Consider the following 12,184-nt stretch of genomic DNA (forward strand, 5'->3'; position numbering starts at 1 on the left):
TTTGGATCCCCCAAGACTCTTCCTAGAGCTGGCTACCCTGCCAAACTGAGCAATCGGGGGAGAAGGGCCTTGGTCAGGGAGGTGACCAAGAACCCAAATGGTCACTCTGACTGAGGCCCAGAGTTCCTTTGTGGAGATGGGAGAAAATTCCAGAAGGACAACCATCTCTGGAGCACTACACCAATCAGACCTTTATGGTAGAGTGGCCAGACGGAAGCCACTCCTCAGTAAGAGGCACATGACAGCCCGCTTGAAGTTTGCCAAAAGGCAACTAAAGGACTTTCCGACCATGAGAAACAAGATTCTCTGGTCTGATGAAACCAAGATTAAACTCTTTGGCCTGAATCCCAAGAGTTACGTCTGGAGCAAGCATGGTGGTGGCAGCATCATGCTGTGGGGGTGTTTTTCAGCGACAGGAACTGAGAGTCTTGTCAGGATCGAGGAAAAGATGAACGGAGAAAATTACAGAGAGATCCTTGATGAAAACCTGCTCCAGAGCGCTCAGGACCTCAGACTGGGGCGAAGGTTCACCTGCCAACAGGACAACACCCTAACAACAGCCAAGATAACGCAGGAGTGGCTTTGGGACAAGTCTCTGAATGCCCCCGAGTGGCCCAGCCAGAGCCCAGACTTGAACCCGATCGAACATCTCTGGAGAGACCTGAAAATAGCTATTCAGCGACGCTCCCCATCCAACTTGACAGAGCTTGAGAGGATCAGCAGAGAAGAATGGGAGAAACTCCCCAAATACAGGTGTGCCAAGCTTGTAGCGTCACACCCAAGAAGACTTGAGGCTGTAATCACTGCCAACGGTGCTTCAACAAATGACTGAATATAGGGTCTGAATACTTATGTAAATGTAATATTTACGTTTTGTTTTTGCTTTGTCATTATAGGGTATTATGTGTAGATTGAAAAAGAATATTTGATCCATTTTAGAATAACGCTGTAATGTAACAAAATGTGGAAAAAGACAAGGGGTCTGAATACTTTCCAAATGCACTGTATGTAATATATAACACGAATGAAAGACAAATGATCAATATGCTAAATAATATCATTTATTTACCTCACATATTCATCACCATCATTTTTATGGACACTGCATAAGTAATAAATACATTCTTAGCTTTTATTTCTCCTCACCAAAAGGATAAATCATGTCTAAGTATGATCCATTTGTTCATATGCTGACTTTGTTGGTATATACATGTATCACACAAAAATAGACATTTCCATTTACAACATCGAAGCACATTTAGGATAGCCAGCCGAGCAACTGACATGATTATGTTTCTTATTCTTTAGTTTAAACAATGATATATTTTCCAGTGATAGAAGATAAAACAGCACAGAGTCTGTCTCCTTGGTGAAGGTGAGAGGAGACTTTACATTCTAATTTTGTACAGATTGCCTGGACACACAATTCCACTCTGACACTTCGAATATAGCATCAGACCAGCTCCCAATACTCCCAATACTACCTATATTAAGGGCATAATTCAACAGATTCAAACAGATTCAAACTATAACTTAAGACTGTAAACACCAGCAGACCTTACCAGCAAATACAGTAGGAGGAGTCAACCAGAGAACAGAAATACCCAACAACATCAAATAACTGCAATTTCCATCACAATCTCAAATCTGTTTTCTCTGACCAATGTTTTGGTCAACAGACCTTCCTCAGTGTTCACCCATCAAACTGTAATAACTGGGATAACAGATAGGTAGCTAATTCACTCAGCATAGGACCAGCTCTGCTTCCAATCACTACAACCACTGACACCAAAACAACCAATGCTGTTATTTTCCTGTCTCAGCTCATAACCAGCTAAAAAACACTAATCAAATGTCCTCAGGGCAGATGGACAGAGCAGAATTTAATTGATCGTGCCAACGGGTTATTGATACGGTCCCTGGAGGGGAAATCACAACTCAGCCTCCACAAGCCCCCCTGCCGCTCTGCTGCCGCTCTGCAGTCAATGACAGTTTAGAGGGGAACAAACCATCATGGGGCCACTCTCAAATGGCACCTTATTCCCTATATACACTACACTACCCAACCTTATGTGGCTCTGGCCAAAAGTAGTGCACTACATAGGTAATAGGGTGTAATTTTGGGAAGCAGATGGACTACCTAAAGCCACAGCTAGGTCCAATTTCAACCAGTACACCCATTAATAAAGCATTAAAGGCTTGTTCACCTATATTACTAACACATACTGAGTAAAACCTGGCCCTTATAATCTGATATAGGACTGTGAAATAAAGCAAGCGTTCCCCTCCAACACAACAGCACAGTATTGAACTTCAACACCTGCAGAGAGGAGGATTTTGGCACATGCACAACATGGAACAGAATTTGGCTTTGGCTTTTCAACCCTGTTCAAATCCAGTTACTATGAAAATAATGTTAGTACTGAATATTTTAACCTGTACCTGGTGATTGTGTGTAAATTGGATTAAGAGCGCACAATTTAAAAAGAGCTTGAAATCTATTTGTTCTCAATAATTAAAAAACAATCAACGGTTTTGAATGACTGATATTGATATCTAGATCTATGTACAGCATCGACTCTAAAATCATTATTGCTCTATTAGTAAATTAATTATAAGTACATTTTTACGAACACACACAAACGCACAAACACACACACACACACACTTAAATATTGCACTATTCTCATCACCCTCTGGGCTGGCGTCCCTCTCAGACCTCCCTAGTGAGACAGACAGACAGACAGACAGACAGACAGACAGACAGACAGACAGACAGACAGACAGACAGACAGACAGACAGACAGACAGACAGACAGACAGACAGACAGACAGACAGACAGACAGACAGACAGACAGACAGACAGACAGTTATCTGTAAACTCTTGTGGACAGATATCTGCTCGTAAACCATATCATCTTTTGCGAAGGGATTGGATGCATTGGACAACAAGCAACAGTAGTTCCAGTGTTTGGGTTTTCGTCACTGGTTATTTGAATGTATCAGGATTGGGAAAAGGCGGTGCTTAAACTGCTTCGCTTCTACTGCTTCGCATGTGTGCTTAGACTTTGCAAACCGAAAGCTTTCCATTTCTAACACATATAGACCCAGATCTTAACCACGCAGCTGAAATGACGTAAGATTTCAATTCTGGGTTAACCAAGATCAGTTATACTTACCTTACCTTTACATTAACTCAATTTACTGTAGCAGCACTGAAAACAGAAAACTAAAATGGCGGTGGTGTTTGCTTTACAGAGAGTCAGACAGTGGTTGATATGATGCAAACACGAGAGGGTTGGATGGCTAGATAGACCCTTTCCCTCTCTCCTCTGGACCTCAACAAACAGCTGTCGATTAACGATGACTTTGATGAAGAATCTTCAGATCAACCTAATTAGTTAGTCTTCCTTCTGATGTAATATTCACAGAAGTCACAGCTCCTAATGAATTCTTCTCTGTGCTGTATGACAGGAGCAGTCTGGTGTTGTTTATATCCCACTGTATCCTGCCTGTTGGTTTATACATCTGAGCTGAGTTACTTTGTGGGAATAAACTAATAGAGAACGATGTGTTTTTTTTATCATACTTTCCTTTAGTAAATAATGTGTGCATTCATGGATATTTGAACAAAATGTCTTGTAATGTTTAATTAACTCAACGAGGAAGTGTGTGTGTGTGTGTGTGTGTGTGTGTGTGTGTGTGTGTGTGTGTGTGTGTGTGTGTGTGTGTGTGTGCCTGCGTGTTCATGTGTGTGAACCTGTGGAGGCTCCTATAGCTCCTATGAGGACGGAGGGGACAGCCATGACCAGACACTGAAAACAGAAAACTAAAATGGCGGTGGTGTTTGATTTAGAGAGTCAGTCAGTGGTTGATATGATGAGAATACAAGGGGGTTGGATGCTAGACAGACCTTCTCTGGGTCTCAGTTAAAGGCTCCATATCAGGGCTGGCTAACCCTTCTGTTGGAGAGCTATTGGGTATGCAGGCTTTTTCTCCAGCCCTACTATAGCACACCTGGTTAAGCTGTTGAAGATCTTGTTGAGTAGCTGATTAATAGCATCAGGTATGTTAGAGCAGGAGCAAAGATCTGCAGGATGGTATCTCTCCAGGAGGGCTGGTCACCCCTGACCTTGGCTCTACTTGGTTCTGGGTCCAGGTCTGGCTCTGGGTCTTGGTCCTGGTCCTGGTCTCTACTCATGGTGGTTGTTTAAGGACTCAGGGCTGGACTCGTCATCGTCACTGAGAGCCTCTGTGTTCGTAAATGTCCCCGCCAGTGAGTTGCTGAGGTGTGTTTTGACCGGCGCCATCTCCGACAGGATGATGTTGTCACTACTAACCAGCGTGGTCTTGTCCATGATCTCCTTACTGTGTTTGGACACCACAGCATCCATGAAGTCATACTTATGAGACAGAGTCCCAGACTCAAACAGGTACTTGAGCAGGTAGGAGAAGGCCACGTTACCCAGGAAGGAGGCCAGCATGGAGACCGTTTTAAAGGGGAAGCGTTGCTGGATGAAGTACTCCACATCTCCAGTCAGGTGGTGGATCTTCTCCTGTTGCACCCAGCCAGGGTAGTAGATAAAGGGGGGTAGTTTGAGGTAGGGTTCCCCTCCCCCGATACGCAGCAGCAGACCAAAGACATAGCCGGCCACCGAGCCGTATGTGTTGGTTCCCTTGATGAAGAGCACGCTGAGCAGCTGGGGGAAGATGATAACATACACCAGGTCGGAGCTCAGGTACCACAGGCCATACACGGTCCCCGTTAGCAACGCCATGGCGGTGGCAAGAGCGCCGAACACAAAGATGGTGATACGCATCACCCACACAATCTCACGGTCTGTCGCCTATTGGGGAGGAAGGAGAAGAAGAGGAGAAGGAGGGAAAAGCCTGTTTCAGTTTTTCTATTATGAACATTTCTATTTTTGTTAATCCCTCTTCTGTTTAATGTACAAATATCCTACATGAACATTTTTCATAAAACAGTGTAATTTCTGTTAGATATTAGTTTGTGACACAAACCTGCATATTGAATAATTAGGTTTGAATATCTGGCTGTGACTTATTCACAGAAGGCCCCAGCACTGGACAAAAACTTCCTGGAATCTTTATGACTGAATTATTTACTGAAAAAGCATTATATTCAGAAACAGAAACAGCACTTTAGTGTTGATTTTTTGCATCTGTGTGTGTGGTGTGTGAACTCACAGACTGTCTGAAGGCCAGCTGGTAGATGTTTCTGGCGAACATGGAACTGGCCGATAGAATGGAGGAGTCAGCTGATGACATCACAGCGGCAGACACCGCTCCCAGACCAAAGAAGGAGATCCAGGGTGGGCACAAGTGCTGCAGCACGATGGGCAGGATCATATCTGATTGGTCCTTCTCTTTGGGAGGAATTGCCCCATATGTAGTCTGGTTCCAGTCTAGGGAAGACAACAGTCACAGCTAGTAGTTGACATACTTTTAGACCAAAATGTATATGGGCAGGCTTTCTAAAAGGTATATGTCCAGGGGTACTCAAATCCGTACAGCATATGTGTTTGAATCTGGCTGTTAGGTCATATCTCTAGTTTAGAAGCCATATTAAGACACTATTGTAAACATTTCATCAGCGATGACAGGGACTGTGTGTCTCTCCACAGAGGAATAAATCATCAGTCCATCAGAACATAACTGAGTACCTTATCTCCCCCTCCATTCTTCCACTCTCCCCTTCCCCGTCTCCTCACTCGTCCGTGACACCTACTCTCAGTCATACCCTCAGTCCGCCTCTCACTCGCTCTCTATCTCTTTCGCGCTCTCTCTTTCTCTCTCTCACTCTCTCCCCTTCCCCCTTTCCCTCTCTCCTCTGGACCTCAACAAACAGCTGTCGATTAACGATGACTTTGATGAAGAATCTTCAGATCAACCTAATTAGTTAGTCTTCCTTCTGATGTAATATTCACAGAAGTCACAGCTCCTAATGAATTCTTCTCCGTGCTGTATGACAGTAGCAGTCTGGTGTTGTTTATATCCCACTGTATCCTGCCTGTTGGTTTATACATCTGAGCTGAGTTACATTGTGGGAACAAACTAATAGAGAATGATGTGTTTTTGTATCATACTTTCCTTTCGTAAATAATGTGTGCATTCATTAACTCAATGAGGAAGTGTTTGTGTGTGTGTTTGTGCGTGCATGACTGTGTGTGCATGACTGTGTGTGTGTGTGTGTGTGTGTGTGTGTGTGTGTGTGTGTGTGTGTGTGTACCTGTGGAGGCTCCTATAGCTCCTATGAGAACGGAGGGGACAGCCATGACCAGGCAGCCTGCGGCAGCGATAAAGGACAGTACCTGGGCGTAGGTAGCTGAAGAGGCAGAGAGAACCCGTTGAAAATACACCTGCCACGGAATCCCCCCCAACATCTAGGGACAGATACACCACAGTCAATACACACAATACAAAACAAACCAACACACAGCTTTATAGTGAATACATACTCCAAACCTAACCATAATTACATTATAGTCAATACAATTTGCTGATAATTATGATGACTGATGACATACCAGAAGACAGAAGTTGTCGATCCACATCCAGGTGTCTGCTGAGTCTATCTTACCCAGCCAGGGTGTCTGGTACACAGCCTCCTTAGCTGTCACACTGATGCTTGACACGGCTGGGTTGGACAGAGCAAATGGCACACTGACCCACTGAGAGAGACAGACAGACAGCAAGAGAAAGACAGAGATGAAATAAAAGTCAATTGCCTTTCTTCCGGTTTGTGGAGCTTGGCAAATCAGGTACATTTTTCCAGACAAATTCCAGTGCTGTTGGACTCACCAGTCCCAGGAAGATACAGAAGAGTTGGACCACGTCAGTGTAGGCTACAGAATACAGCCCTCCCACCAGGGTGTAGAAGATAGCTATTAGGGCTGAGATCACCACTGACATGTTGATGTCAATGTCCACGATCACACTCAGAGTAGCCCCTAGACAAAACACATGGACATACACACATACACAGTCAGCTGCCATTTTCCATGAAGATTTTTCATTTTAATTGATGATGTTGAAATTGAATTGTGCACAACCCTGACTCTCAGACTGTGGCCTACCCAGCGCTGACAAGATGGCAGCGGACCAGAAAATCTCCCCCATAAGCGCCGGAATGAAGAGCAGCCCCCCCATACGCTTCCCGTATATCTGCTGGAACGGGTCCAGCATGGTGACGTATCCCCGGGAGCGCATGGGCTTGGCGAAGAACAGGCCACCTGGAGCACGAGAGAGACACATCATTAAGGAACTTCGGTCACTAAAGTAGAAGACAGAAAGTGTTGAACATGAATATATCATGTTCTTACCTACTACCAGACTGAGGGCGTATCCGAAGGGAGCCTGTGCCCAGGCCAGGCCGAAGTCAGGCAGGTAGACATACTCCGCGGTCCCGTTGATGTAGCCGCCGCCCACCCATGTAGCTGAAGGAGAGGTTCATCACAGTTCAAGATACAAATATGTAACACACATTATTTAGCCTTGCACACACAAACTAAACATATGACATTGTTGAATTGTCTTTATAATGTTATGTTTTCCATAGACTTCATTTTAGAGCCACGACATACGAATAAATTGTACAATCAATGTCTTACAATCAAATATATTGATAACATTTGGTATATTGGTAACGTTTTATATTTAGTCAATACATCACAGAGCGATAATAATCTAGATGTTATGCCTTGATAATAGATCGAATTAATATAAAATGCTGAATTAATATAAAAAAGTTCACGTAGATCAATTACAATTATTTTCATGAGCATTTCTCTAACTCGCGGAAAATAAATAATTGATTACTTTTCGCTCCTAAAAAAGCCCGTAACTGCAGGGTCTGTTATTAAAATAGCATCAAAGACATTAGAAAACGCTCTGGGTCTTTAATGAACTCTTCCGTCAATTAATGTTGCTCTCATCAAAAACAGGGCTTTAATTCTGCCAATGATGCTAGGGGGATTTAAAATAGCCTGTCAATATATTGTGTTCTCCAATTCGATAGAAACAGCTGCCGTCGTTGATTTTTGCCAGTGCCTATTGTAACAATTGGTGGGAGCGTGGGTAAAACCAGTCCGGTGCTGATCTGACTGAGCCCTGGAAAAATAGTCCGTGGCATCTGTCTTTATACGTCAGTTGTCATTCCGTCATGTGAGGAACATGACTGATTTAAATCCCCCCATCTAAAGTTGACAGCGGAAATATTTGAGCAAACAAGGTACTATATGCCTCTCCAACTACAGGGCTGGGGTGAATTCAGTTTTTTTTCAGTCAATTTAGCAAGAAGAGTATTTTATACATGATTTCAAAACAACCTTATAGACAACAATGGGATATTTTCAATTCAAAACTGAATTAGCCCAATGCCTCAACCCAGCCTCTCCAGGCAGTTGAACCAGGTCACAACTCACCGGTCATAGTGAATCCACCGACAAACAACCCAATGTCCCTCCCGCCCACCATGATGGTTTCACTGCGGTCCTGGCCCTCCGACACCCCTGAGTTCTTGTTCTTCCACGCGGCCCATATCCCCACGCCCAGAATCAGCAAGTAGAATATCACTATAGCCACGATCCCCTCTGCGTGGACGGCCATCCTCTTCCACTGCCGTGATTAGTCTCTGTGCGAGTAACTGCTTTTCATTGAGACCTGTGCCAGGGATGGAGAGGAGAAGAACAGAAGCCACCTACCCACTCCCTGTGAAAAAGAAGCCTAGTCATCAGACCCCCAATCAATCGTGAATCTTCTTAAAAAAAACAGCTTTAAATGTGTTATTGCTTCATTGGCTGATTAATAATCATTTAAAATTGTATAGGCTTCCAATAATATTTGACATGTGGGCTCTCTCTCTTTTTATACTCCCTTGTTGAACATTTTGTGAACTGTTTGATTTACAACAAGTTGACCATGTACATAATACACCCAATAATGATTATGGGTTAAACAATATGTGCGTAAAATACGGATAACGCATCCCGGAGCGCGCGCCCAGACAGAATAATATAGTGCAGAGATCCCAGACATTCTAGCGGATGGGTCTCTCTCTGTCACATCAACAAAATCAAAGAAGCACTTTCAGGTATAATTCCTGCCGAAGGCAGGGTTTTCGGGAGCTGCTAAAGCAGTAACATCGACTTCCTTTCAAAGATCCGCCACTCTTTCACATACACCTGCACTTCAGCTCATGGCTATTCTACTGTAACTTAATTCAATCTGAGTCGACATAGTTTGGCTACAGTTAATTAACAAACCATCTGAAACAAAATGCATGTAAAGACAACTGTTTGGAGAACGAGGTAGTGCCCCATCCAGGGCACAGAGGGGTTTTCTCCTACCTTTAGAGATGTCTCTTCAATGTACGTCGCCGGTGGTTCTAAAAGCGCATCCAACTGGCTTTCCAGAGAAGGAAAATGTTACAACTCAACGTAATCCACGCCACCCGTGCGTAATTCCCCGGTGTGGTTTATACACAGTTTGGGGGCTGAGAGAAAGAGGGGTGGGGGTGGGGGGTCCGAGTTTGTGAAAGACTTGAAAGGGAAAGGGGGTGGGGGGTTGTTTATCAATAAGGTTGACAGGTTGTGTAGACGAGGATAGGCAGCCAGTGAAGGTCTCTCAGGAAAGGACAGCAATAGCATATAATTGGGAATGGCATGACGCACACCCAGCGGATAGATGTCTTATAAAACACCCGGTTGGAATGGGCCCAGTTAACTCACCAGGTTTCATTTGGAATGGGCCCAGTTAACTCACCAGGTTTCATTTGGAATGGGCCCAGTTAACTCACCAGGTTTCATTTGGAATGGGCCCAGTTAACTCACCAGGTTTCATTTGGAATGGGCCCAGTTAACTCACCAGGTTTCATTTGGAATGGGCCCAGTTAACTCACCAGGTTTCATTTGGAATGGGCCCAGTTAACTCACCAGGTTTAATTTGGAATGGGCCCAGTTAACTCACCAGGTTTCATTTAGCGGTGATTGACGTTCACACAGGTGCCAATCGAGGCGAAATGGAAGCACTATACTTTTTACGCGTGAGAATATTGAGCCAGTGGGCGGTTAGAATGTCCGATAGACGGCCTCTGTCTTGTTACATCCAGTGTTGGCGTATAACAATTATATTATTTATTTATCTGGTGAAACATGGGCCATCCTATGCAGGATAACGTCTGACATTATAGCCATGGGCCCAACGGGAACGATAATCAGTCAGATTGTAACATGTTAAAATGCATGAATTAGGAAATACACCTACACCAACATTGGGCTAATTTCGTGTGCAGTGAGTAGCTCTGTGTGCGGTTCGTTATTGCTACAGTGAGTATACGGGATAGGCATTCCTCAGTAAAGGATTTGGAGGAGAATGTCGCGATTGCTGTTGCTATCCATGGTGCTGGAATTTGGAAACAGGCGCGGGCGTTTGAGGGCGTTTCCATCCAATCTATCAGTTTTCTGTCTGTTCAAGCAACTTACTTAATGCAAGTACAATAATACTATTAAAGTCCACATTTCATAAAGGCATTGTCTAATTTCAAAGATCATCGATGATTGGAAAGGTATTTTCATTTCTATATTAAGACTGAACATGTTGACCAATTTAATAAATAGGCTAGCTGACTTCTCTGTTTTGCCGATAGCTTCGACTCATTGGCCGTGCTTTATGTTGACAGACTGCTAGAGAGAGAAACCATAGCTTCAGAATACATGAACAACTCATAAACATGTCCACGCGCCTGGCGCGGCTAATAGCGCAGGTAGAATAAATCACAATGATAGAACGAAACGCAGTGTGAACATTATGAAAGCCAGCCTTTACTGAAAACCAGAGTCAAAATTTAAAAAACTCAAATTTAAAGGGACTTTGACTTGGACTTATTGAGATGGGGATTGGACACACTTGTTGGAAATTCTAGAAACCTTTTAATTTAGTCAATGTATAAATAAAACTATTTTCTAAGCTCACAGCTTTGACTACTTGTCTGTTTCATTCAGCGCAAGTTTGGTATGAGCCAGACAATGAGAAGCCGAAGTCTTTCTTTCTTGAACAGTCAACGCCACTCACTTTCTAGATAGGCTGCTGGCGCCACCATGTGGTCATCATATTCCTTGCACAGATCACATTTGCGATACGTTTTTGTGCTTTGGCCCAGTAGGCTACTGTACACTACCGGTCAAAAGTTTTAGAACAACACCTACTCATTCAAGGTTTTTTCTTTACTAGCGAAGACATCGAAACTATGAAATAACACATATGGAATCATGTGGTAACCAAAAAAGTGGTACATCAAAATATATTTAAATATGTGAGATTCTTCAAATAGCCACCCTTTGCCTTGATGACAGGTTTGCACACTCTTGGCATTCTCTCAACCAGCTTCATGAGGTAGTCACCTGGAATGCATTTTAATTAACAGGTGTGCCTTGTTAAAAGTTAATTTGTGGAATTTCTTTCCTTCTTAATGCATTTGAGCCAATCAGTTGTGTTGTGACAGGTTAGAAAATAGCCCTATTTGGCAAAAGACCAAGTCCATATTATGGCAAGAACAGCTCAAATAAGCAAAGAGAACTGACAGTCCATCATTACTTTAAGACATTAAGGTCAGTCAATACGGAACATTTCAAGAACTTTGAAAGTTTCTTCAAGTGCAGTCGCAAAAAACATCAAGTGCTTTGATGACTGTCTCTCATGAGGACCGCTATAGGAATAGAAGACCCAGAGTTTCTTTTGCTGCAGAGGATAAGTTCATTAGAGTTACCAGCCTCAGAAATTGTACCCCAAATAAATGCTTCACAGAGCTCAAGTAACAGACACATCTCAACATCAGCTGTTCAGAGGAGACTGTGTGAATCAGGCCTTCATGGTCAAATTGCTGCAAAGAAACCACAACTAAAGGACACCAATAAGAAGAAGAGACTTGCTTGGGCCAAGAAACACGAGCAATGGGCCGGTGGAAATGTGTAATTTGGTCTGGAGTCCAAATTGGAGATTTTTGGTTCCTACCGCTGTGTCTTTGTGAGATGCGGTGTGGGTGAACGGATGATCTCTGCATGTGTAGTTCCCACCGTAAAGCACGGAGGAGGAGGTGTTATGGTGTGGGGGGGCTTTGCAGGTGACACTCTCTGTGATTTATTTAGAATTCCAGCATGGCTACCA

The 12,184-nt window shown here is 43.5% G+C and overlaps 1 protein-coding gene across 1 annotated transcript; it reads right to left on the reverse strand.

Moving 5' to 3' along the window:
- Positions 1-1,075: 1,075 nt before the first annotated feature.
- LOC115111832 (high-affinity choline transporter 1-like) lies at positions 1,076-8,716 on the reverse strand. Its single transcript, XM_029638314.2, has 8 exons — positions 8,446-8,716; positions 7,345-7,458; positions 7,099-7,254; positions 6,824-6,972; positions 6,550-6,693; positions 6,252-6,405; positions 5,210-5,427; positions 1,076-4,848 (listed from the first exon to the last, which is right to left on the reverse strand). Exons 1-8 carry the CDS (start codon positions 8,627-8,629, stop codon positions 4,195-4,197), a joined length of 1,773 nt encoding a protein of 590 aa, XP_029494174.1. The 5' UTR covers positions 8,630-8,716; the 3' UTR covers positions 1,076-4,194.
- Between the last annotated feature and the right edge of the window lie 3,468 nt (positions 8,717-12,184).

The sequence above is a fragment of the Oncorhynchus nerka genome, linkage group LG3 (assembly GCF_034236695.1).
Source record: "Oncorhynchus nerka isolate Pitt River linkage group LG3, Oner_Uvic_2.0, whole genome shotgun sequence".
NCBI lineage: Eukaryota > Metazoa > Chordata > Actinopteri > Salmoniformes > Salmonidae > Oncorhynchus > Oncorhynchus nerka.